This window comes from Panthera onca, chromosome B2 (genome assembly GCF_046562875.1).
Source record: "Panthera onca isolate mPanOnc1 chromosome B2, mPanOnc1 haplotype 2, whole genome shotgun sequence".
NCBI classification, from domain to species: domain Eukaryota; kingdom Metazoa; phylum Chordata; class Mammalia; order Carnivora; family Felidae; genus Panthera; species Panthera onca.
Window position 1 is genome coordinate 121,181,924 of NC_138343.1, and position 27,077 is coordinate 121,209,000.

Below are 27,077 nucleotides of genomic sequence, written 5' to 3' on the forward strand. Positions count from 1 at the left end.
TTATGCTCAAACTAAGGCAATTTATTAGCTGGCTTTACACCTTAAATAATCTCTTGGTTACCTACAGGGACAGTTCCACTAATTCCAAACTAAGCTTTCAAAAGTTCATTGTTGGAGGAAGAACATTCTTATGCTCCACACAAAATACCTCTTTTATAACTTTCAGCAAATCTTTTCTTAGAGTTAACTAAAAAAAAAATTGCTCAGGTCAAATATTAACTACCTCAACAACCAATTTAGTTTATTTTCCATCAAAATGTGCGCAGGAGAGTTGAAAATCAAAAGAGAACACTGTAAACATTTTGTGGTTTGGCTGGAAGTAGAGCTCATTTCATGATGACTGAACATCTTCTAATACATATTTCTGATAGTTTCCATAAACCTCAGCAAAGTAAATCCATTCACTAACATTTCAAAGGGAAAGTTGTTTTCTTAAATGAAAGTGCAATATTAGCCTTTCTTTGCCATTTGGCAACTTGAAATTTTCGCAGGAGTGCTGATTAATACTTCTTTGTAGTTGATTATATCATTTTAAGTTTCTCTCTCATTTAAAAAAATATCAATTGCACATTGTTCCTTTAACTGAACAACTGGGTTCTTTAAAACAGAGGTTAGCTATTTCACTGCATTTGGAAACATGGTAGAAATTCTGACCCATCATTCTTTTATCTGTAAAAGAAAAAAACAAAAAAAGGCGCTATAATTTATTCATTCACATTTTAAGAACAACAACAAAAGGAAAATGACAGTGAAATAATCATTATATCAAGATGAAACTTTTCTTTTTTCCTGCAACTTTTCCCCTTCCCCAGTCATGCTATTTCTGAGATTTACTACAATCTCTCCATTATGTTCCACAAGACACTGTGTCTTATTTCTAGAATGCTCTTTTAGAAAGAATGCTTTGATGGATTATGTGTAACGTTGCTGACAGTGCATTAGATAACATTTACTGAATGCCAATTACGGTGCCAAGTGTTTTGTGTAGACCTTCACTTCACGACGCTGGGAGGTAGGTTCCTGTACCCCATTTTTACAGGTGAATAAACTGAAGGAGAAATGTGCTTGTGCTGCTAGGAGTCAGTGGGGTAGTAACAAACTTGGGCAGCTGGACTCCAAAGCCTTTTGCAGGATGCGAGTATAACTGGATTTGGATGCAACAGAAAGCCCCATGTTCAAAGAAGACACTCCATTCGATGAACTGAATAACTTTCATGCGGAAAACGATCAAATGAAGTAATGAAGTTCCCTTTAAAAAAATAATATTCCTAAGATTTACATTAATCATGATTGTGTGGAAGAACATTTAAATTACTGAAGTTCTCTGGTCCAGTTCTGGCTATTTTCTCCAAAATTCAACTGCACCTTACATTATACAATAGGTCCCTTTCATTAACATTAATTGAACTTTCTGAATGAATCATTTCAAAGAACACTGAGAACCAGTTATTTAAAGAAAAAACAATAATGATGGCTCTTCTATTAAATGAAATCACTTCCCCCAAATTCATTGGACTCTTAAAGTCTGTATTCTCATAATTTGGATTGCATAGTTCCAAATCTATTTTTCAACAAATTTAATTAAAAAAAATTTTTTTTATCATTTATTTATTTCTGAGAGACAGTGAAGGAGTAGGAGGGGGGCAGAGATGGGGGGAGACAAAGAATCTGAAGCAGGCTCCAGGCTCTGAGGTGTTAGCAAAGACCCAACATGGGGCTCAAACAAACAGTGAGATCGTGACCTGAGCCAAAGTCAGATGCTTAATCCACTGAGCCAGCCAGGTGCCCCGAATTTACTTTAATTTTTAATAAACGTTTATTTATTTTTGAGACAGAGAGACAGAGAGAGAGCATGTGTAAGCAAGGGAAGGGCAGAGACAGGGGGAGAGAGAGAATCCCAAGCAGGCTCGACAATGCCAGCGCAGAGCCCCACGTCGGGGCTCGATCTTATGAACCCTGGGATCATGACCTGAGCCGAAATGAAGAATCGGACACTGAACCGACTGAGCCAACCCCAGGCGTCCCAAAAGTTACCTTAATTTTGAGCAATATCACTCATGGGGAAGATAGTTTGGAAGTCTCACTGTGAAAAGTTCTAAAACCACACATTTTCTTGCCATCATGTAAAAAGACTTGAACATAAATTTTAAAATCTTGTTCTCATACCATAACTGTGTTCCCCTTAAGCCATAAAGTCTCAGTGAGCATTCTCACAAAGCAGGTAAAGAAGAGACACCACGACAGGTAGCCACCCTCACGGTACCTCGGTGACCACGCCCGCGGCGATGGTGGAGCCTCCGTAGCGCAGCATGAACCTCCCCAGCTCCTTAAAGTCTTTGTACAGCTCCAGCGCCACCGGCCGTTGCGTCTGCAGCTCCACCAAGGCGTTCTGGCCTTTGGTCAGCAATCTGTCAGGACAGGGGGAGCGGGGACGACACGGATATCCCGCAGAGGTGAATAATGCGGTAACAAACCAAAAAATGTATATTTCACATTTGATCAACTTTCAAAAACTTAAAGTGTTTTTAAAATGAAAATATATACCTTTGAATTTTTCTGCGTCAGTTGAAAGAAATGAGAGGAATAATTCTAGATTTAAGAAATATTAGCTACATTTTATATACGTGTGTGTGTGTGTGTGTGTGTGTGTGTGTGTGTGTGTGTATTTTTTTACCAATCTTCCAAATACAACTCTTGAAGGACCCTATAACCTAAAATGCTCAAGGGCCCTCCACCAAAGCCTTCCTTTCATTCCCTCATGCAACTGAGAGGTTCAATATCTAATAAAGAAAGTAAAGAATTTTCATTTTAAAAGAGGAACATAATATAAAATTCTAATTGGGGGGACGAAGTGTTAGGAAGTTATGTATAAAGGGGACAAAATCTCCTAGTGCCAACAGACTATTCTAAACCTCTCTCTTTCCTTCCCTCCTCTCTCTTTTCTCACATAGGAATAATAATTCTTTAACAAGGGTTCAAAATAAAATCACATAAGATTTTCCCACCGTATGAGTCTGTAGGAAATGAACGGGGTGGGGCAGGAGCCTTCATATAAACAGTTCCATACAAATATAAACAAAAATCCTCATGCAATGGGCCCTCCCAAACTTACGGGAAGAGTAGATCCCAAAAGGGGATATTTTGAAAATGTTCTCTAATTTAATTTTGATAACATTCTCTAATTTAATTTTGATGTGTTCTAGAAAGAAAACAGCAATTATAAACTCTCCTTCTGAAAGATTCGTTCAGAGACAGAATAAGCCAAAAAAGTTTTTAAAAAAGTATTCCAAAATTTCCAAAAATTGGCTTTGGACAATTTCAGTCCAAAGTCCCATTCCTTAGAAAGGAGAGTATCTAATATATTCATAACTTGTACTTAATGTTGTTTCTAGAAAGCTTGATTCCATCCATATGAAGCAATCAAGTCTAATTTGCCAGCGGTGGAAAGGAAGGAAAGACCAAATGGTCCTGGTGTAAAGTAAGAGAAAGGCTACAAATTAGGTGCCAGGAAAAATTAATATGAGAATATAGTAGAACCCAGAATCACTGAGCAGGGAGCAGAAGCAGGGAGGGGAAAATTCAGAATTAGATATGATGAGTCAATTTTAGATTGAGAATTCTCCCAATCACTTGTGTGGGTCAAACAACCTGGATCCTGCCAAAAATACTATAATTTATGTGAACCAGCTGACTAGGTTAAATTCCTGACTCTGCCCCCTTGCTAGCTCTGTGACCTTGAACATGTTCTATAACTTCTTTAAACCTCAGCTTCCTTATCTGAAAAATGGGGGAAATAGTACGTGCTTCGTAAGGTTGCTGAGAATATAAACCACGTGAAAGCAGTCCTGAGAGAGCCTAGGAAATAGCGGTCATTCAGATGTTCGCCATTATTTACACTTCTCGGGACATTATGGCATCATGGACTTTAAAGACTCAGGTTAAACCTCAAGAAGTATCAGTGACTACACATACTGTGGTGAGCACTGAATAATGCACAGAACTGTCAAATCACTATGCTGTACACCTGAAACTAATATAACATTGCATGTCAACCATATTTCAATACATTTTTAAAATCCATCTTAAAAAAATAAAATAAAAAGAACTATTAAGGAACTATCTTCGAAAGAGAGATTAAGTAACTCTTTCTTCCTAACTGATGGAGAAACGGGCATGGGCATAGAGCAGAGTGAAGACTCACTTCCACTTGCACCCTACCTATTAGCCCACTAACCACCTCTGGGCCTCTTACCCAGGTGCAAATGAGGAGGAACACCCAAAGACTGAAAAAAAGGGGATTTTGGGTGGGATTCCCCATAGGGTTGAAACGAGGAAAACCCCAAAGCTAAAGCAGCCAAGCCAAACTGTGGTTAGTTAGCCTTTAGTTGAATTAGGGTAAAAAACTTCAGGTTCTCAGGAAGCGCTTCCTTTGAAAAATCCCAACCTTGTCCCAGCCAAAGGGAATTGTCCCCATTGAGGCCTGGATATTAACGATAATCAAGAGGGAAACGACATGGTGGTGATCACCTCAGCTTAAAGCTCCATGTGGATTCTGAACAGAAAGAAAAATTCTGGGTGGGAAAAAAACTAGAAGCTACAGGGTATGCAATACACTTTTTGCCTGGAGTATTCTTAAAGTACGGAACGCTTCTCATTAAGGAGGCGACAAGAAAGTGAAGGGCAACACTCAGGCGTAATCTGGAACTGGTGGCTAGGCATAATCGAAATTCATTCTTTAAAACGTAGAACGGACTTTTTTAAGTGCCTTTATTTTTACATCATCAGTACCTAGGGCTTGACACATATATGCAAATTTACATTAATATCTTTAGTCACAATCCACACCCCACTGCCACCATCCATAACAGAAATTATATCTAGCGGCACTCATACCTAGACGGAAGCTTAAATATATGATCTGTGTTTATTTTAATCTAGTCTGCGCAAAGAAAGATTTCTGGAACAAGTAAAATTAGATTTAGATTTCATTTATCACAAAGAGAAATACTGTCAAAATGAATTAATCAGTAAAAAATTTGCTAAATTTTAGTTTTTTTTAAATGTTTATTTATTTTTGAGAGAGACAGAGACAGAGCTTGAGCAGGGGAGGGGCAGAGAGAGAGGGAGACACAGAATCCGAAGTAGGCTCCAGGCTCTGAGCTGTCAGCACAGAGCTCAAGGCAGGGCTCGAACCCACGGACAGTGAGATCATGACCTGAGCCAAAGCCGGACGCCCAACCGCCTGAGCCACCCAGGCACCCCTTTGCTAAATTTTAAAATACTCACTTTGGCTTCTTCTTTGTGACTTCACCCGTGCTTTTGTTTAAGACGCTAATCAATCGTTTAATAACGGCAGGCTCACTGACAGTCTGGTAGTGTAACAGCACCTGAAACAAAAAATGGTCCTGTCAAAACACTCTTTATCGTGCACCCGCGGCTGTTTATCCTGGTGTCACATTCCACCATATGAATGCACTCGGCACTCCTGCCGGAAGCTTTCGGGGTCTCCAGCTGCTTCCTAAATCCTACCATTCCGATCAGGGTGTTCCTTCACTTACTAAGGGAAAAAGGTCACAGGAGCTAGTTCGAGTCTCTCCTCCACTAACTTAACGAACCTTAGTAGATCACACAACCTTCCTTACAGGGTCGTGATGAGAACTGAACAAGATCAGAGACAGTGCCTGGTATAGATGTTCATCAGATGCAAACTGTTCCATCACAAAAATGAGGGAAGGGGGATCATGTGATATTCAGCAGTAGTTAATGTATTCATTGTTGGATAATGAGAATAAAATATTATATAGGACTTTATTAGACAGTCTTTGAACTCAGGCCTGACTCTACACTTTCCAAGTGTGTGATCTGGGGCAAGTCCTTTTAAAGCCCTTTATCCCCAACACCTCCAGCCTCAGGTTCCTTATCAATGAGAAAAATCAGATAATGTTATTTTGAAGTGCTGACTATTCAGTTAATTGATGATCTTAAATTTTAGCTATTATTGTTCGTGTTTTATATGTAAGGAAGTTTAATATCAAAAAGGTTAAGCAACTTAAGGTGGCCATGGTGATATGTTTCAGAGGTGAATTTTAATTTTTTTTTTAATGTATGTTTATTTTTGAGAGAGACACAGACAGAACGTGAGTGGGTTAGGGGCAGAGACAGAGGGAGACACAGAATCTGAAGGAGGCTCCAGGCTCCGAGCTGTCAGCACAGAGCCCGACACGGGGCTCAAACTCACGAGCTGTGAGATCATGACCTGAGCCGAAGTTGTACACTCAACCGACTGAGCCACCCAGGCGCCCCTCAGAGGTGAATTTTATATGCTGGGATCAACTAGAGTAAGAGTTACACTGGCTATCCTCATTCAAATGACAAGCACTAAATGTGCAATATGTCTATAGTTGGGTATAGTGGGAAGACCAAATACTCAGCAAGTGGCAAAGCTGGCAAAGTTTAAGTGGTCTGACCATTTTATGCTGTTTGCTTGAAAAAACACTGACACTTCTACTATGGGACTTCTTGGCTGGGACGGCACATTCAGAAAAGAGAAATACAAGGGGGACTTGTGGATGCACAATCCTGGACTCTGTAACTTTCTAAAAACCCAAGTCTTTCAACCAGCACTTTGTTTATTCTGTCTACTTCTCTCTCCAGGACAATGCTGCCCTCAGTCCAGGACAATCCTCTCTCATCTGAATTAAAGTGCAGGCTCCTTCCTGGTCTCTCTGCCACCACTCTTGTCCCTCCCTTAGCCAGTCTTCTTGAATCTACCAGACTGATCTTCTAAAAGATAAATTTAACGATACACCCTTGCTTTTTAAAACCATGGAAACTTTAACTCCACTACTAGGCACAAGGCCCTTCTCAAGGTGACCCTCACTTCTCCAGCCTCATCTCTCTCCATCGTCTCTTCCATTCTCCGTTCCAGGCACACAGAGCTTCCACTCCCTACATGTACCACGCCCTTTGTAAGCTTTAGGCTTTTGCACACGTGATGCCTCTGGCTAGAACACAGCCTCCACCTGTGCAGCCTCACTGGGCTAACTCCTACTCATGCTACTCCAACCCTCTTAGCGTGAAGCGTCCCCTCCTGCAAGAAGCCTGACCTCTAGTCTGAGCTACACACCTTCCTCTGGGTCCCCTAATCCCACGACATAACCTCTCACTTTTATTGCAGCTGCTGTTTTAAGTGTCTGTCATCCCATGTAAATATAAACTCTGTGACACAAGGAACTATGTATACCAGTACCAGACATTTAACCAGCACTCAGTAAGTATTTATGAAATAAATGTAAGAATGAAGGAATTAAGAACACCTACAACACATGCAAGAAGAAATCAGTCATGTGGTTTTGTTTCTTTGTTTTTTTAAAAGGCACAACCGAACCTCCATTATTCTACAAAGGCAAATTAGTTTTTGTTTTGTTTTGTTTTTTATCAATGGCATTTGACCATTATAAACTGGAAACATTCCAGAAAAATTTAATGACCAACTCTTACCAGGGGAAAAAACCTTCCACAACACATGGTAAAGTTACATTTGTGTATCCGACACAGTCAGGGGTCAAAGAGCACCAATGTGTAACATAAACGTAGTTCTACAAATCTAAGAAACATTTCTTTTGCAACAAACAGGTAAATAAGCAGAAAGCCCCTTACATGGCTCAGGTGTGACTAAGAAATCAATACCAGTCTCCATCCAAGGCTCGCCAAATTTGAAAGAACAGAGGCACACGAACCTACTTAAGTTTCTTCTAACTTCTGTGAGCTATGTGTGGGTTCCACCCAATGAGGTGGATGAAGAATGGGTCGTAGCAGTTTGGGGTACAGTGTGTGTGTGTGTGTGTGTGTGTGTGTGTGTGTGTGTGTGTTTTATGTCCACAGTATCTTACAGGTAGTAGCTCAGGAAAACAAAACAAAAACAAAAACAAAAAAACCCTTGCGGAACACGAGTGAAAAAATCTACATGCCAAGTAAGTGGAAAGTAATTGTATATTATATTAACATTTAGTTCATATTACATATAACCCAAGTCATCTATAATTCAAACCAGTATGCAGCATAATGTAAAAGGAAAAGGATCTCAAAGTGAAAAGTACTGACTACGAGTCCGGGCTTAATCACTCATTATTCGGACAGTCACCACACCCGAGTCTCCAATTCCTCACCTGGAAGTGCAGACAACACTAACACAAGTCTACGATCTTATCTGCAATTCAAAAATCCAAAAGACTGAAAACCTAAGTTGTTCCTAATTCTGCGATAACCCACTTAAGTAGCAAAAGAGGACTTGAAGTAAGGCAATTTACAGTCCTTATTTATTCTACTTAGCATTGACAAGCTGTGACGCAGAATTACTAGTATGTTTGCTTACAGGGTGTTGCCCCATCATCTGTTAGGGGTTTTACATAACATGCATGCATCACATCACCTTTCTATAATCTGAATATTTCTGAACTCTGAAACACACTAGCTTGAAGAGTTTCAGATAAGGGTTGGGACTCTACTTCATGTGGGGTTGGGAAAATAAAATTATGCAGTGTTTTATAAGACTGTAATGAGCTACATCATCTGTTAGGTGGTAAAATAAGTCAAATTATCATTTTCCTTACACTTCCAGGTGACCTATATTTTAAAACTATCAAGGCATATATGGTCCATTAGTTTACAACAAGAAAGCTAAGACCACTCAATAGGGAAAGGACAGTCCTTACAACAAATGGTGCAGGGAAAACTGGGTAATCCACATGCAAAAGAACGAAGATGAAGCCTTACTTTACCCATGTACAAAAATTAATTCAAAATGGATCAAAGACCCAAACAAAAGAATGAAAACTATGAAACTCATAGAAGAAAACAGAGAGGGAAGTTTCCTTGATGTTGAATCTGGCAATGATTTCTTATATATGACACCAGAAGTATCGGCAACAAAAGATAAATGGGACCTCATCAAAATTAAAAACTGTTGTACATCAAACAGCATTATTAAGAGATTAAAACGACAGCCCACAGAATGGAAGACAATATCTGCAAATCACATATCTAACAAGGGGTTAATATCCAAAATACATAAAGTACTGAAAAGATACTCAACATCACTAACCATTAGGGGAAATGCAAATCAAAACCACAATGAAATACCACTCACTTCACAACCATTAGTTTGCCTATCAGTTAAAAGCATCCTACTCTTGATTTTTGGCTCAGGTCATGATCTCATGGTTTGTGAGTTCGAGCCCCACATCGGGCTTTGCGCAGACGGCACACAGAGCCTGTTTGGATTCTCTCTCTCAAAATAAAGAAGCTTTAAAAAATCACCCACACCGCCCCCCCCCCGCCCCTTACACACACACACTACCAAGTGTTGGTGAGGAAGTGGAGAAAAGAGGCCACTTGCACACTGCTAGAAAGAGCATAAAATGGTGCGGCTACTATGAAAAATAGTCTGGCGGTTCTTCAAAAAGTTAAACACAGAATTACCACATGATCCAGCAATTCCACTCTTAGATACACACTCAAAAAAACTGAAGAAAAAAAAAAAGGGGGGGGGGGTCAAACAGATACTTGTATGCCAATGTTCAAGGAAGCATTATTCGCAATTGCCAAAAGATGGAAACAACCCCAAGGTCCATCAACGGATGAACGGATAAACGATACATGGCATACACATACTATTCAACCTTAAAAAGAAATGAAATTCTGACATGTGCTACAATACTGATGAACTCTGAAAACATTATGCTAAATGAAGTAAGTCAGACACAAAAGGACAAAACCGTATGATTCCACTTATGAGGGACGTAAGATAGGCAAATTCATAAAGAAAGAAAGTAGAATAGCGGTTGCCAAGGGAAAAAGGGAAGGAGTAACAGGGAGTTTTTGTGTAGAGGATACAGAGGTTCAGTAGGGGGTGAGGAAAAAGTTGTGGTGATGGATGGTGTTGTGTTGACGGTCGCACAAAAACGTGAGTGTACTAAACGCCACTGAACTGTACGCTTAAAAACCATTAAAATGGTAAATTTTATGTTACAAAATATTTTACAGTAAAAAAGCATAAGTTTAGTTAAAGTCGAACCCATTCTTCTATTTTTCTTCTTAAATAGAGTTTACCATACAAACTAAGAGACACAAATACTTTATGTAGTGTTAAGAAATGAGTCCCCAAATAGCAAAATTTTAATTGCTTGGGAAGCCTCTTCTCGGTTTAAAAACAAAACAAATAAACCAACAAACAAAAACTGAAGGTTCCTTCCCACAAGGGGCAGATTAAATGACAAAACACGACTGTTTTATTCTGAAACAAATTTCATCCTCGTATTCGTGAATCAATATACGCGGTGTAATTTCATAAAGGAACACGGACAAACTTTCAATTCATACTTATTTTTAAGAAACTACTGTAGACAGGAAGACAGTATTACTATTCAAAGTAACTACTGACCTCTTGACCTCTCTACCTCTCCAATGGCAAAAATTATTGCTGCATGAGTAAAAACTCGCCGTAACCAACCTCTCCAGTTTCTCCCCACTGGACATACTGCTTTCTAAGAACGAGTGCCATTCATTCACAGCAATTAAGCTACAGTTTCTTGCCTGTTAAAGAAGAATTCTGAATATTTAAAAATTAAATATTTTCAACTATAACAACTATTTTGGAGAAACAATTTTAGTCTTTTTTTAGCATTTGGGAGAAATGGTATATGATTAAAACTAAAATTCTTGAACAGTAGCTTATATTTTTTATATGACCAAATTTACATAGCAATAATTACAAAGAGTTATAATCAAAGTGCATGGTTATTTCAAAGGTGTGTAAGTATAAAATGAATTTAAATAAGCTAAATAAATTTATTCCCAACCTCTAAAACATGATCACTAACTAAACTGAGCTTAAAGGTCAATTACTACTACTGTCTTATTTTTATTTCAAAGATGCATTAAATGCTGAAAACGATCTGTTTATATTTTCAAAGGCAAGCCATTTAATTCCACTAAATATTTTATTGTCGTGCAAATCTGTACTATATGAGCTGACCAAGAAAGAAAAAAAAAAGTCTAATAGGAAAAACTTCATCTGTTAAGTGGCAAAAGCAAAGTATCAAACTCTAAACACAGGATGGCCCCAAACATCTGAAAAAAAATTACACATAAAAGAAGAAACCCATGCAATTCACAGGCAGTGTATCTTCTGGCCAAGTAATATTAGAGTAGAAAAACTCCTCTCCTTCCCATAAATGTGCATGTTCAGATGATGCTGGTAAATGATAACCTACAAACAAACCTCACAGCCTGCAGGGTCTAAATGTGTTGCTTCAGCCCAATTAAAGTTAACCCTGTGTCAAGCATCCCCAGAACGTATTCATAAATACCAATGGGTGGACAACACGCACACATAAAAATACACTAAATGTAAAGTGTAGAGATATTTATGTAGTATGCAATTACAGAGTATTCTTATCTTTTATGTGTGTGTTTTCCAAAGTTTTCTATAATAATGTGTTACTTTTATAATCAAAAACACTATAAATAAGCATATTAAAACCAGAACAGAAGACATAATCTAAGATTAGTCAGGTAGCCTCTAGAACACAGTAAAAAACATCAACCATTTTCCCTAAATGCGTTTTACTATTATCCTTACTTTGTATCCTGTTGATTACAAAATTTCTTTTTAATGCCTCCCTGAAAAAATCATCAGACTCAAGGACCAAAATGAAAAAATGCAAATGACTTTCAAAGTCTAATTTCATGTTTTTCTGGATTAGGGTAGTAAGAGGTTAGCTGAAAATAACTATAATCACATTCTCGCTTGTAAAGTAAGTTACACTTTTTAAGATGAAGTTACTTTGAATTTATAAAAACAATAACAAACATTTTGAAACTTACAGGAAATCCTTTAGTGATAGGAATTTCAATATTAAAGATGAGGATCCGAGCTCTGAAACGAGTGCAAGCTTTAATGGGTTCTTTGGGGCCACAGAATATGCAGCCAACACTGTAACAGAAAAAAAACAGAGACGGGGTGGGGGGGAGGGGGGAGAGAAGGTACTTGAAGAACAAATAAATACACATCAAATAGGAGTATCTCTAAAACCATTTACAAATAAAACAATCAAGTAAATTGGGGACTTTTCTAAATACTCCCTTCTGGGTTAAGGCAAAGCTTATACCATTATTAACCTTCCACCATTTTCATACGTTACAGCTTTCACTCAAAGAACGTGTTGAGTACACGTGCTGACATATATTAATTTCAGTTTTAAGCAGATTTTGCTCATCATTTTTACATTTCTACAAGTGCCTATTTTTGGCCAAATGAAATTCGAAATTAATACTCATTCTTTCAGTTCAGTAGGTGAGTTGCAAAATCTATGTTTTGAGGTCCTACATCCAAAATAAGGGTCGCTTAAACTCATTTTCTCACTCACTTGATCTTGATGATATCCATGCCAACCAGCGTAAGACTAACATGATCACCTGCCGCCGCCCAATCAACAGGTTCATCATGCAGAGTGATTCCTGGAAATGAGTAAGAACCAAAGCATACAGTGAAACACCTCAATATCAAACCATAACAACCAAGAGAGCTTGGCTGATTTATGCCTCATCAGTCACTACTCATCATTTTCAATATGAATGGATTGAGAATGAGAAGTGTAACTGTGAGCGTTGAGGAAAACACACTTCCTCTAGACTTGACTCTTCTAGAACACCACCCTAAACATAAAGTGACTTGTATTTGTCCAAAAAAGGCTGATTTCTGCTTATTTAATCAAGGTTTTAAAACTCATTTATACAATTCATTTTATAACTCATTTATACAGCTATTAAACATGCCCCCATTCAAACAGTTCTCTTATATTAATAGATGCGGGCATAATAACGCAGTTCAAATCACTTAATAACATAAAATATGGGACTAGGGGAGGTGTCCAGTAACCCTTAGGGCATCAGTGCTCAGTCAGATGGTACTCTTGACAGGCCCCTTCACTATTCCTGGCTCAAAAGAAATGCTTCCCAGAAAGAGAGAGAGATCCACAATGCTAACTGGTTATAAGAAAAGTGTAAGGAAATTTAATTTAAAAATGATCCCAGGTGTTGCTATACACCTTTATTACCGAGGGATAATCCTGGAGAACAATTACAAAGGGCATTACTCCACTACCTTATTCAAAAGCTATTAAAAGGTATCTCATATTTTCTGATTCTATGGGGCAAATTAATGGGCTAATAGTAAGCTCCTTTCCACTAGAACTTGAACCTTTTGATGAAGACAGTGCATAGGCCAACCACTGTGAAATAGTTCTTGATGGACATATTTTTAGTAAATGATAACTCACCCATATCTTTCTCAAAATACTATTTTTTTCCCATGTAGCATACACTTAAGAAACTCTTAAGTTTCTTTTAGACTTTTTATGAGTTCAAAGAGAACTTTAAAAGCTCTGAGACAACCTAGAGTTTTATTTGAAATTTTTATGTATGTATATACCTGCATTAGTCTAGGAGGAGCCATAACTTTTATCAAGGCATCAAAGAGGTTCTTGACTCCAAAAACTTAACAATTATAATATTAAGGAATGTTTGTTAAATTTTCAACTAATTAAATTTAGTTTTTAAATGTAAACTTATTAAAAAAAAATTTTAAAAAAAGGTTGGGGGGGCACCTGGGTGGCTCAGTCGGTTAAGTGTCCAACTTCAGCTCAGGTCATGGTATCATGGTCCGTGAGTTAGAGCCCTGCACCGGGCTCTGTGCTGACAGCTCAGAGCCTGGAGCCTGCTTCGGATTCTGTGTCTCCCTGTCTCTCTGACCCTCCCCCGTTCATGCTCTGTCTCTGTCTCAAAAATAAATAAACATTAAAAAAAAAGGTTTTTTTAAATGTAAACTTAAAGTGATCACATCTGATTTTTGTTATGAAATGTGGAACTGAAGGCAGGAGCTGGCCACTTACAAAGAGATTGCCTTTAGTTCAGGATTTTGAAGAGCTCTCATACTAGAATTTTAATTCGCAATATAAAATTTTGTAGAGGCAATCTATAATCTGATTTTCTCCCTCCAAATATGTTACACTGTCCTATATATGATACTCATCTTCTTAAGGACCTTCTTCATGAGACAGACATCACACAAAGTAGTACTTTTTTAACACTCCAAAAACTCGATGTGTTAATAAAATGAAAACACAATTTAGAATTTCCATTTCTTGGTAGCAGATTTAGTCACTTCTCTCTTTTTAGGAGATGTTACTGGTTAGTGATAGAATTGTTGAGATAGAAGGGTGCACTGAACAATTAAGTAAATCAAGCAAAAGCAACGGAGCTAGAAACTGAGGACTGAGGGGCGCCTGGGTGGTTCAGTCAGTTAAGCACCTGACGTCAGCTCAGGTCATGATTCCCACAGTTCCTGAGTTTGAGCCCTGCATCAAACTCCGTGCTGACAGCTCAGAGCCTGGAGCCTGCTCTGGATTCTGTGTCTCCTACTCTCTCTGGCCCTCCCTTTGCTCACACTCTCTCTCAAAAATAAATAAAAATTCCAAAAAAAAAAAAAAGAAAAGAAATTGAGGACTGAGAACCTCCAAGTTGGGTTACAAGAGTAGCCATCAAGGAGTAGGGTATGATCTCAGGTACTTCTTACACAGCTTTCCTTTAAGATTAAAGATAAATGATTAGAGTTTTTCTGGTGGGGAAGGGACAGGAAGAAGAGAGGGAAAGAATGTGGGACTTAACAGATGTAAATTATGATTCTGGAGGTCACAAAAGAGCCAGTCTGTAAGGTCCATGATAATTTTAGGACCATGGTTTTAGTTTTAATTCATGTCTGTTGATTATTTTAAAACTTCCTATCTCAAAAAAGCTCATTAACCTACAAAGAAATTAGTACTTCAAAAGTGTTGTTGCTCTTGATCACTTTAAAAAACAGTAAGAGATCTGAACTTGCAAATAATAGATCAATGGAAAAGGATTCTTTTTAAAAAAGCGTGCATTACTTGTCATCTAAATAGAATTTTCATGATCCCTAAACCAGCAGAAAGAAAGAAGCAAAATGGAAATAACTTTGGCTTTCATTCCCCTATTCATCTTTAAATTTGTTCTAAATTGTTACCTAAACAGATATTCATTAATTTCTTCGATTCTAAGAAATCTGCTTTTAAAGTAAGCAAATTAATTTTTAAAAATGTACATTCAAATTTATCATCCAGTCAGGTACAACTCTGGATATAAACTATAATAAGAGTAACAGAGAAAAGTACTGAAATTTAACAACTTTTAACATTCTCAGTATACTGTAATTTAAAATTGCTATAAATTGTTACTTTGAAGTATAAATCAGAATGTCAGGTCTATGTTGAAGTTGGAGGCTTAGCTGGAAACTAGATTAAGGTAAGTACAGAATTATAAACTTTTAAGCAGAATTCAGAACAACAAGTACACTTGTGAAGTCAAAAGATTAGAAAATAGAAATAGTTATTGGTCAGTGTGAAAGGTCACATATTACATGTGGGAAAGCAGTAATTCTGGCACGTTAGCTCAATTTCTCTTTTTAACATTAGGATTCTCTGCATTTGCATCTTATTTTCTTAGGTCTTTCTGCAAAAAACAATTTTTTTTTGGTATAAGCATGATTAAACTGTTAACTGATAGTAATTCTGAAATACAAATTTCAAAACAACTAGTTACTGACTGTTTAGTGCCAGGATGGGGTTAAATTTAATTTCTGCTGCTGAATACTATTTTCAATGTATCTGTCAGGTGTCTATACATCTGGTTAGATCCTAACCAGGCTTTTAGAATCAGTGTCAGGAAAAAAAAAAAAAAAAAAAAAGAAATGCTACCACAGTTAGAATGTTCTGTGTACATTTATACACACATAGTCACAACAGAAAAAATCGTTTAATGTTTTCACATTTTTATCTTCAACAGTTAGTATCATTTTGACAGTCAGTTACAATTTCACTAAGAGGTTATTTACTTAGGAGTTAATAACTAAACTACTTTTAAAAATCTGCTGTCTCAACTTAAAGGTTTTCAGCAAAAGAATCTTGCAGAGGAATACCTTTCGCAGTACAAGTTTCATTAGGAGGCATTGCTAGTAGTCGGTCACCGGTCTGGATATAGCCAGCTTCAATTTTACCAGTTACACAAAATCCAGATCCTTGATCTGCAAAATACACCCAAATCTTACAACTCATGTAGCCACGTTATCTAATGATTCAAGCTGTTAGCTACGTTTTGTTCCCTAGTAGGTTATATAAAACTAGTAGTTCAATGAACATTTAGCAATGATCATTTCAGAATTTGTAACATTATCTACTAAATAAGACATACCACATTCTACTCTATATCTTCTTACAAATAAAAATATTCATGTTACAAAAAGGGAGATTCATTCCTCTTTCAAATATTTAGTGTTTACCAAGTACCAAGCCATGTGCTAGCCTCTAGGAATAAAGAGATGAAAATATAAGTCCCTACCTGTAAAGGGGTTTTACTCTAGTGAAGAGAAAGACAAAAACAATTACACTGTCCAGAGACAAGTATAACTTAGGATGTACAATGAAAACAGAAAGAGGTACACCGAAGAATTCATGATGAGGGGGAATGACTGCACGTTAGCTGGGCACTCGGGGAAAGAACAAGAGTTTATAAGGTCCTTGTGTATATGGGGAGGGAAAGAAGGAAAACACCAATGACCCAGGATACTATATAAGCAAAGGCAGAGTCATAACCAAATGTGAGATGTACGAAGACCCGTGTGTCACGTATAAGGAATGCTTATGGCACCACATGAGGCAACAGGGGGAGGCAAAGGGCAAACAATAAAGGGACCTCGTAAATCATACTCAGGGCTTGAATTTCATCCTCAGTTAAGGAATAGGAAGCCGGTAAAGAAATGTGAACAGAGAAGTGACATGATGGTATTTCGGTGTCAGAGAGGAGGGGAGACTGACTGCAGACTGGAAGCAAACTCAAGAATTTGGGAATAAGTTATGACAGATTGAAGGTGATGAGGTAGAAGAGGGATAAAGGCAAAAAGGGGAAGTCTAAGATGATGGTGCATCAAATGTGAGATAGGAAATTAAGGAACAAGATCCATTTTAGCCTTGGTGAATCTGAAGTGCCTACCAGACATACAGGTGGAGACAATGCATTCCAGGGGGCACCAATCACATCAAATTCCATGAGAATGGGACCCTGGGAGCACACTCCCTGTGGAGATGTCCAGTAGCAGTTACCACATGTATCCGGAAAGTGAGAACAGGTTTGGGTTGGAGATACTGACTTGGGAAGCATCAAGACACAGGAGGTAGATGAGTCATGGATGTCTGTCTGAAAACAGCACGTCAAGTAAGAAAAAGACTGAGGCAGAACATCAGTTAGGAGTCAGAAAAAGAGGAGCCCACAGAGAAGATACAGAGAGGTCTGAGAAATGGACAGGACAGTAAGAGAAAGTGGGTCACAGAAACCAAGGGAGAAAAGTTTCAAGGCGGATATGGCTACCAGCTTCAGAAGTAATGCCAAATTCAAGTAAGATGAAAGACAGAACTGAAAACTCTGTAGGGACTGTGGCAACCAAAGGGTCATTTGGTAACCTCAGCGGGAACATGCTAAGGGGGAGTAGTGTAGGCAGAAGCCAGGAAGCAGCCTGAGAAGAGAGAGAGACTAGCAGGTAAAGAGGTAGAGTTAGCAAACACTGTTATTCAAAACACTATTTTTGTATTCTGTGTGTTAAAGAGATAACAGGCATTTTAAAAAGCATTACCGGTATTTCTTCTGCTACTAGAATGTGGAAAGCTAGTAATAATAATGATTCATTTTAATTTCACTGAATGATTTTTTGGGAAGCACCTTCATTTATTAAACAATTATTAAGCATGTATACGTGGGAGGCACTAGTCTGCACTGAGCTAGGTCCTGCAGATAAAGATACAGAAGAGACAGTACTGGCCCTTAAGGACTCCACAATCTAAGTTCAATAAAAAGCACAGAAACAATTACACTACTGACTGAACAATACACTGACAGAAGATACTGAGAACACAGAAGGACACCTTAGGGTACATGATGGGTGAGCCCATCAGTTACCAAATTATTGCTGCTCAGTTCGAAATCCATTCTGCACTGCCTATTCCATGATAATGGCGATTTGGGAGACCACTGACATCTTTACTGTAATGATTATTCCAACAATTACGTTATACCCTTCCATTTATTAGTATCTTTTATTTCATTTCTATTTTATAGTTTTCGAAATAGGGTTTTGTACACATTAAACTGGATGTACTCTTGGGTATTTATTTAATACAACACGTTCTCCAACATGGCCTTCTAAGTTTGCCCTTCCTTGCATCCTCTTCCTCAGCCCTCTGGTACCATATAGAGTTTCCTTACATCTTATAATCACTCTTTTATCATATTAATAATTCTTTGTCTCAAACTTCTCTTTTCAGCTATGGATGGTATCTTTCTCCTGATTGGACCCAGACTCTGCTACAGATAGGTACGAAATGGGCAAGAAAAGAGAAAGACATAGTGGTAACAAAGATTCTGTATTGGTTAAGAAATAGTGAACAATCCAGTTTGGTTGAAGGATACAGAAACTAAAAAGATCTATTGAGAGGGAAAAAAAACCATGAGGCTAGAAAGATAAAGGGCAAGAGATTTCACACCTGGAAGAAGAGTATGAGCTGAGGAAACGATGTAAGCTGAAGTAAACTGAAGATTTTTCTGGGGAGGGGCATTAAATAACTAGAACTATGCACTTCAAGATTTATTGGGCCTTGATCCTTACGCTGGCATAAAGAAGGGGGAATATGAAGACAATGCAATGATTTCGTCTAAGAAAAGAGGTCAGGGGAAAAATGGAAAAGCAGGGACCGTACTAAAGAAGAACCAGGGAGGCAGCGCTTACCTTTGAAAACATCAGATACACATAATCTAAAAGGCTTATCAACAGATCTCTGAGGCGGTTTGAAGGAATCTGGAAAAAAATGGTAAAAACCAAGGTTTAATTTAAAAGTAATTCTTGACTCAGGTCTAGTCGGCCCATTGTCATCCCATGTCTCCTAGAAAATAATTTTCTTTTATACTTACTAATAGCAAATTGACTCTCATTCATCTAGCATTTTGTGGTTTATGAAATGTTTTCATATACGTTATCTCATTTAATGTCAACAACCATCTATTGGTTAGGTAGGCACGAACCTCAGTAATTAAATAAGGGAAATGGAGTTGAAATTTAGTTGAAATACTGCAGAGGATTTCAAAACTACTACTCTAGCTCTTCTGACTATAAAACCTATGCTTTTTCACACACATCACTTGTCTCCCATCCAGAACTCTAAATGACAACATCAAGCTTATAATGTACTAAATTCTTACCAATTTGTTCTAATAAACATAGTCCTTTATACCATTTTGTGAGTTCACTTGATTGAGATCTTGTGATTAGATTTTCACCACTGAGACCACTTGTAGGGATGAAAGCTACATCACTCTCCTATTAAAAAAGATTGAATATATGAAACTTAATACAACACTGTTTTCAAAAGGTAAAAGACCCACCATTACCATGCTGCACCAAGTTTGTAAAAGCAACAACATACTTTTTAAAAAGTAATAGAGGGGCACCTGAGTGGCTCAGTCACTTAAATGTCCTTTGGCTCAAATGATTTTGGCTCAGGTCTTATCTCACAGTTTGTGGGACCAAGCCCCGCGATGGGCTCTGTGCTGACAGTGCACAGCCTGCTTGGGATTCTTTCTCCCCCCCCTCTCTCTCTACCCCTCCCCTGCCTGCACTGGCTCTTTCTCACTCAAACATTTAGTAATAGAAATCACAGAACTACAGCCTTGAAGTTATCTGATCCAACAGTTTTCAACTTTTTTGATTTTTGTAAGAAACTTACAAATTTGTTCAAAACACTCAAGCACTTTTGTTGGGCAACAAACGCTTTGCTAGAGAAATTCCTCTCCACTAGTTTCCACTGCAGTGGAAGTGTGGTTTCCACTCCTCTGGTACCTCCCTAAACCTATCCACCTAATTTAATAGCTGGAGAAAAGTCTTTTACTTATGTTAAATCCAAGCCAAGTTATAAAATATGTGCAATTTTCTAAGGCAAAGTAATCCTAAGAATATAAGATATATAAAAGACCAGGCAGAAATAAAAACAAACAGAATTAAACATACTTAATAAGACAAGAGCAATCAGTAAGATGAGACTTAAGGTACCAAATAAATTTAAATTTATCTTACCTTAAAACCCGCTTGTTTAAGAAAGTGCCCAAGTTTTCCAGTAATCTCTTGAAACCTTTCTTGTTGCCAATTAACCTGACAAAGATTCAATTTTTAAAACTATGCTTCAGATTATGCTATAAATAAAATTTAAATTTCTGCAACAAAATATTAAAAAGTCAAGACTACAAAATAAAAATATAAAATCTATTAAATATGAAATCTATTAAAATTTAAACTTGGAATATCAGATCTTACTATTAATATGATCTAAAAATAACTTTCCCTACAACAGAAAACCTAGAAGGAAACTGCAAGACATATAGAATTTTTTGTATATAGCTATAAGTGATTTCAAATTTGGGGAGACAGAGTGAAGGATTCATTAAGTTATGCTCAGACCAACTGCTGATGTAAAATAAAATTACTGATGCACCCCCACCGCAAACCAAATAGACTAAAAATGTATGTTATATGAACTCTATCTAACAATATGCATGCTGTAGTATTTAGAGGTAAGTGTAACAACGTGTGTAACTTACTTGGAAATTCTTGTCAAAATAAGATGAATTAATAGGGAGACACAGGGGTAGATAAGACAAAGATGAGATCAGTAAGTAGGAGAATCTTAAGTAGAGGGTATAGTATGGTATTTACCGTAAAACTCTCTCCACTATTTTTTTCCTAATCTTTACATTTGAAAATTTTCGTACTAAAACACTGGGAAAAATAAAAAGTATGTGTAACAATAATACTGTAAAAGAACCATGTAGAAAATTGTAAGTAAGTATCTGATCCCAAGGTAAGAAAATACCTAAGCATAAAGAATAAAAAAAAAATATGCTTATAAACTTGACTATATGTCAAAAATAAACCATAAATAAGTTGAAAAGTAAAATAACTGGGAAAAATAGCTAAGACAAGATAAAGGATTAATATCTATATAAGTAAATTATACATAAAAATCAGTAAGAAAAAAATGTTTCAAAAATAAGCAAATTATATAAATAATTCCCAAAATAAAACCATAAATGGTTAATAAATATACAAAGTATATTTAAATATTATTAACATTCACTAAAGAGTCGGTTAAAAAACAAAAAACATGTTTGGCAGTGCCTGGGTGGCTCAGTTGGTTAAGCGTCTGACTTCAGCTCAGCTCATGATCTCAAGGTTTGTGGGTTCGAATTCCATGTCAGGCTCTGTGCTGACAGCCCAGAACCTGGAGGCTGCTTCGGATTCTCTTTCTCCTTCTCTGTCTGCCTGTCCCCTGCTTGTGCTCTCTCAGTCTCTCAAAAACATTTAAAAAAAAAAAAAAAAAAAGCATTAAAATAAATTTAGGAGCGCCTGGGTGGCTCAGTCAGTTGAGCATCTGACTTCAGCTCAGGTCATGATCTTGCAGTTCATGAGTTCGAGCCCCGCGTCAGGCTCTGTGCTGACAGCTCAGGGCCTGGAGCCTGCTTAGGATTCTGTGTCTCCCTATTTGTCTGCTCCTCCCCTGCTCATACTGTCTCTCTCTCAAAAATAAATAAAGATTAAATAAATAAATAAATAAATAAATAAATAAATAAATAAATATGTTTGGCATATCAAATTAGAAAATAATCATTTAATAACAGCAGTGTTGATAAGAGTTTGGGAAAATGACCACACCATATGTGCCAAGAGTAAATACCAGAAGATTTCTTGAAGGCATTTTGATCATACATAGCAAGTCTTAAAAATGCATATGCCCGTAGGCCCAAACATTTTCATAAAATAAACAATTTCTAAATACGCTACACACACACACACACACACACACACACACACACACACACACACACGGAAATATTCAAAAGTCGGGGATTATTTGAACAAGTTATAGTATTTTTTAAAAATAGACTAGAATAAAGCTATAAAAACAAGCTGTTTATACAAAAATTAATTACTTAGAAACATGCACAAGAACATTATCAATTTTTTTAAAAAGGAGCTAACAAAAATAACACGATGTTATGAAGAAAAATATTTTCATCTATAAAAATAAACTGGATGGATGCACAGAACGAAAAGTTAAAAGATTTTGGGGAAAAAAAGAGAGTTGGAAATATGGGTTATTTTGGGTTTCTTTACACTAAATTCGTTGTGTATTATTTTAACCAAAAACAATTTTAAAAATTTAACTTTTTAAAATTATCTCCGAAAATGAGAAGACATCCTCTTGCTTAAAAATCACTAGTATTTCATTTATTTAATGCCAGGATCGTGCATTTTTTTTAACTGTGGTAACCAAACTAGTAAGATGTACACTAGCCACATCCGAGGTCATCGATACGGCAGAAGAACATTTTAGTTAACGTCTACAATGAATTCTCAGTCGCCTTCAAATACCTGATCCATCTTATTGACTGCAACCGCAAGCTGAGTTACTCCAAGAGAACGAACCAAGAGGCCATGTTCTCGTGTCTGTCCCCCGGTCTCAAATCCAGCTTCAAACTCTCCCCTGCTGGCGTCTACAACTAAAATGGCTACATCCGCCTAAGAAAAAAGAAATAATCAAAATTAGAAATAATGTCACAGCATTTTAATTCAAAGGACAAATTAGTCAATTAGTTGTGGTCAGATTTTATTTATTTTTTTTAATTGTGGTCAGATTTTAATGGCAGACTCTAACCTGACACCAAACCCTAAAGCAAATCAAACGAAAGAATTACATAGATGGATTAAAACTTAAATATTAAAAAAACTAGCATGTGGCCAAAAATAACGATACAAAGAATTTAAAAATTCCCATATTTGATTATATAGCAATTAAAATATCTAGACAAAGGAGGGAAAACATAAGCACAATTAAAACGTAAGTAAACTGAGGGGCGCCTGCGTGGCTCAGTCAGTTAAGCCTCCAACTTCGGCTCAGGTCACGATCTCACGGTTTGTGAGTTCAAGCCCCTCATCGGGCTCTGTGATGACAGCTCGGAGCCTGGAGTCTGCTTCGGATTCTGTGTCTCCTTCTCTCTCTGCCCCTCCCTCACTTGTGCTCTGTCTCTATCTGCCTCTCAAAAATAAAATAAATGTAAAAAAAAATAATAAAATAAGTAAACAGGGATAGGTATTGGTAAAAATTATAATCTTAATATGAAGCCTTTACTAAAATAGGAAAAAAAAAAAAAGACATAGCTCTGCAGAGAACTAGATAAAGAATACAAGCAATTTGCTAAAGAAGAAATATAAATGGCCAAGAAACATTAAAAAATTCAAATTCAGGGGCGCCTGGGTGGCTCAGTCAGTTGAGCGTCCGACTTTGGCTCAGGTCATGATCTCAGGGTCTGTGAGTTCAAGCCCTGCGTCGCGCTCTGTGCTGACAGCTCAGAGCCTGGAGCCTGCTTCGGATTCTGTGTCTCCCTCTCTCTCTGCCCCTCCCCTGTTTGCTGGCTCGCTCACTCTCCCTCTCTCAAAAATAAATAAATATTTAAAAAATAATAATAATTTTTAATTCAGATTCACTATAAACAAACAAACAAAGGGCATTTAAAAATACATCAATATATTATTTCCTTCCCTATTTCTAGAAATCACATTAGGCCAGATTTATAAGACAGAACGATTTACTGTAGGCCAGGGTGTCTCATTAGACAGGCATTCCTATGCAGTGCCTGTGTAAGGGTGCAAACAATCTGGAGGGCATTTTCACACTAAGTATCAAGAGCCTTAAAATTATATATATCTTGCTTCCTGCCAATTCCACTCGTAGGAATTTATCCTAGAGAAGTAATTATGAATCTACACAAAGATATTTATCAGAGTACTATTTATCATGATGAAAAACTGAATAAACGCATTACCAAAAATAGCATATTCACCCTCTACGGCCAAGAAAAAGAACCTTGACTTAGCACAGTCTCCTAACCTTTCTGCAGTATTTTGGGAATCAGGTGAAAGACATTTTTTCCTCTCATATGCCATTTACACACACACACACAAAAAAAGGGAAAAAGCTAACCTCAGCCTTAGCTCCTTTTCCTCTAGCTTTAAATTAACACTAGTTTTACAGGTTCCCACTATTCTTTTGTGTTGATGCTTCTTTCTGTGTCTCCACTTGCATCACGTGGATGCAGTCTCTGAAAATTTGCAGGAAAGTCTGTGCAATCATAGGTGTTCCTCCATATTCATTATCATCAATTATTTCTGTCAATGCATTGTCGGGACATTCTTTAAAGGAACACTCTTTCATTTTTTCCCCTTTGCAGGCTTACCTGTTCTAACAGAGATCTGGTCTTCTCTAACCCAGGATAGACTGACTAACTCTGACAGTACCCCCCTGAGCTACCTCAGACAGGTACTTGATAAGCACTCTCTCGAGGGTCCTCTTACACTCCGTCCACATGAAACGCTCTGGCCTTTGGGTCAGAACAGAGTCCACAATAGCATTTCTCTTTGCTGTTTCCTCAATGACACTTTGTTTATGCTACCCAGTTTTTAAAGAATTTCACATGAACTGCCATATAATCCTCACAATGAGAAATAAAATGGCCATAAAGTGAGTAAAAAATATATCAGATACTTTGCTCTGAGCAGAACTTTATAATGAAATTAGAAGTATCATGCACATACTTTGCTGGGGGCAATTTACACTATGATTTCTATTCTTCTTCCTTTTATTCCTACCCAACTACTTCTGCCCTTCTTCTCCTCTCAAGTGCAGCATTCATTTCCAATCCTTCATGACTTAAAATACGGACCCATAATTTCTTCAATGAGATCCAGTTCTTTGAACAAGGATTCTTGTTTAAGAGTACAAGCCAGAGCAATTCATGTCAAAACCAGCTCTCTCACTCATCTGTACTCACTAACAGGTCTCCCACCTCAGGCAAACATTGTCTAATCTTGTCAAGGGTCAATTTACTTGTATGCAAGTGTTGAATCACGATATTGTACACCTGAAAATAATTTTACACTGTTAACTAACTGGAATTTAGATAAAAACTTAAAAAAAAGAAAAAAAAATCTACTCCCTTCACAGAAACACTGAAGGGTAATATATAAAGCACCCAGCCCTGACCTTCCAAATCCTAGGCTCAGTAACTGTAAATCTCTTTCTAATCAGGTTTTGCCACCAGCCGTCAAGTTTTATTTGTTTTCTTAGGTTAAAATTTGAAATTCATTGAATGAGCATGAAGATATCTAAGGCAGTAAGTATTCTTCCTAATTCACTCTATTACATATCTCCAAAAAATTGGGGGGCAATTTCTCTCTTCTTTCATGCAACAGCTTGTTTTGGGGAGCTCACATGCCCCTACATTTTCAAGGAAGCCCTTCCAGCACTAAAAAGAGATCTTCCCTCGTCATGTATACTGCATATATTCTTCTTGTAGTACATTTGTGTTAGCCTTTTGTCTTTACAAAGTTTACCTTCCTACACTGTGATTTCCTTGAGGACAGGCAGCATACCCCGTATTTTTCTTTGTATCTCTAAAAGCCGACCCCAGTATTTTGCACACTAAGTTACCTAATATTTTGAGTCTATTTCTTCATCTGTCATATAACAGAATTCGATTAGATACTTTCTTTTTTTTTTTTTTTTTTTCGATTAGATACTTTCTGAAGTCCTTTCCTATCCTAATTCCATTAGGAGCTTGGAATAAATGATCATTATGATTATTCTGGATTCCAAGATTCTAGGATTCAAAGACACTTTACTGTAACCACTTGTTTTGATGTTTGCCTTTCCCATTAAACTATCAAAATGTGCTTTGCAGTTCATCATATCCCTATATTGCCTACCACAGTGCTTGGCACACAGTAGGCATTCAGTAAGTATGCACTGAAAGAAACACACACACACACACACACACACACACACACACACACACACACACAGAAACAAAAAGAAAAATATATTGTATCCTTTAGTAAAGAGAAAAATATATTGTATTCTTTGGTCATGATCTACACTACTTTAAAACAGGGATGGGGTTAACTGGCTGACTCCTGTTGGCAGAGCATACAACTCTTGGTCCCAAGGTTATGGGTTTGAGCACCACGGTGGGTACAGAGATTAATTAAAAATAAAATCTTTAAGGGATGCCTGGGTGGCTCAGTTGGTTAAGCGTCTGACTGGCTCAGGTCATGATCTCACAGTTCGTGAGTTCAAGCCCTGCATCAGGCTCTGTGCTGACAGCTCAGAGCCTAGAGCCTGCTTCGGATTCCGTGTTTCCCTCTCTCTCTCTGCCCCTCCCCTACTTGCATTCTGTCTCTCTCAAAAATAAACAAACATTAAAAAATTAAATATTTAAAAATAATATAAAATAGGGAGGATGTGTACTTTTATTGTAAGGATTAAACTAAATGCATACAAAACACCTAATACAGTGTCTAGCCCATATTTGGTATTCAATCCAGAGTAATAATTATTTTTCAATCTTCATTATCTTGTTCAGTCCATAGACCTTAAATTAATATTCTGAAATTATATCTCAACTTTCTAAACCAGAGTATTTTCTCATTTATCTTCAAATATATTCAAATTTATTCATATAAAATCCTTTTTAGGTTGACGAATGCTCATATTAACATTCCATTTAAATAGCTGTTAAGAACTCAGAAAATGGCCAAATGCTTACCAAGTGACAGGCAAACTTCTGAACTCTTCATATTTTCCAACAATCATCTATTATTAAAAAAAATTGATGGCCTCTATGTGCAGGGTTATTCCCAATGTTTTAATTATTTATTTAAAGATATTACCTTTGATTTTTTTCAGTATCCTTAAGAACCATGTAACTCTATAAATTGCAATGGTTGTTTAATCCTGTAAAGAAAGTAAATGGGTGCCTGGGTGGCTTAGTCTGTTAACAGTCTGACTTCG

At 37.2% G+C, this 27,077-nt stretch overlaps 1 protein-coding gene across 4 annotated transcripts in view; it reads right to left on the reverse strand.

Moving 5' to 3' along the window:
* Window positions 1-27,077, reverse strand: part of HBS1L (HBS1 like translational GTPase) — an 86,737-nt gene continuing 59,660 nt past the window's right edge. For all 4 annotated transcript variants that reach the window (XM_060616721.3, XM_060616723.2, XM_060616724.3 and 1 more), the window contains 10 exons: window positions 22,604-22,750; window positions 20,252-20,326; window positions 19,381-19,498; window positions 18,911-18,979; window positions 16,055-16,159; window positions 12,429-12,519; window positions 11,887-11,995; window positions 5,287-5,387; window positions 2,264-2,408; window positions 1-669 (listed from right to left, as the gene is read on the reverse strand). In XM_060616721.3, coding sequence (XP_060472704.1) covers window positions 658-669; window positions 2,264-2,408; window positions 5,287-5,387; window positions 11,887-11,995; window positions 12,429-12,519; window positions 16,055-16,159; window positions 18,911-18,979; window positions 19,381-19,498; window positions 20,252-20,326; window positions 22,604-22,750 — 972 coding nt within the window. In that variant the 3' untranslated portion in view covers window positions 1-657. The remainder of the gene's footprint in view (window positions 670-2,263; window positions 2,409-5,286; window positions 5,388-11,886; window positions 11,996-12,428; window positions 12,520-16,054; window positions 16,160-18,910; window positions 18,980-19,380; window positions 19,499-20,251; window positions 20,327-22,603; window positions 22,751-27,077) is intronic.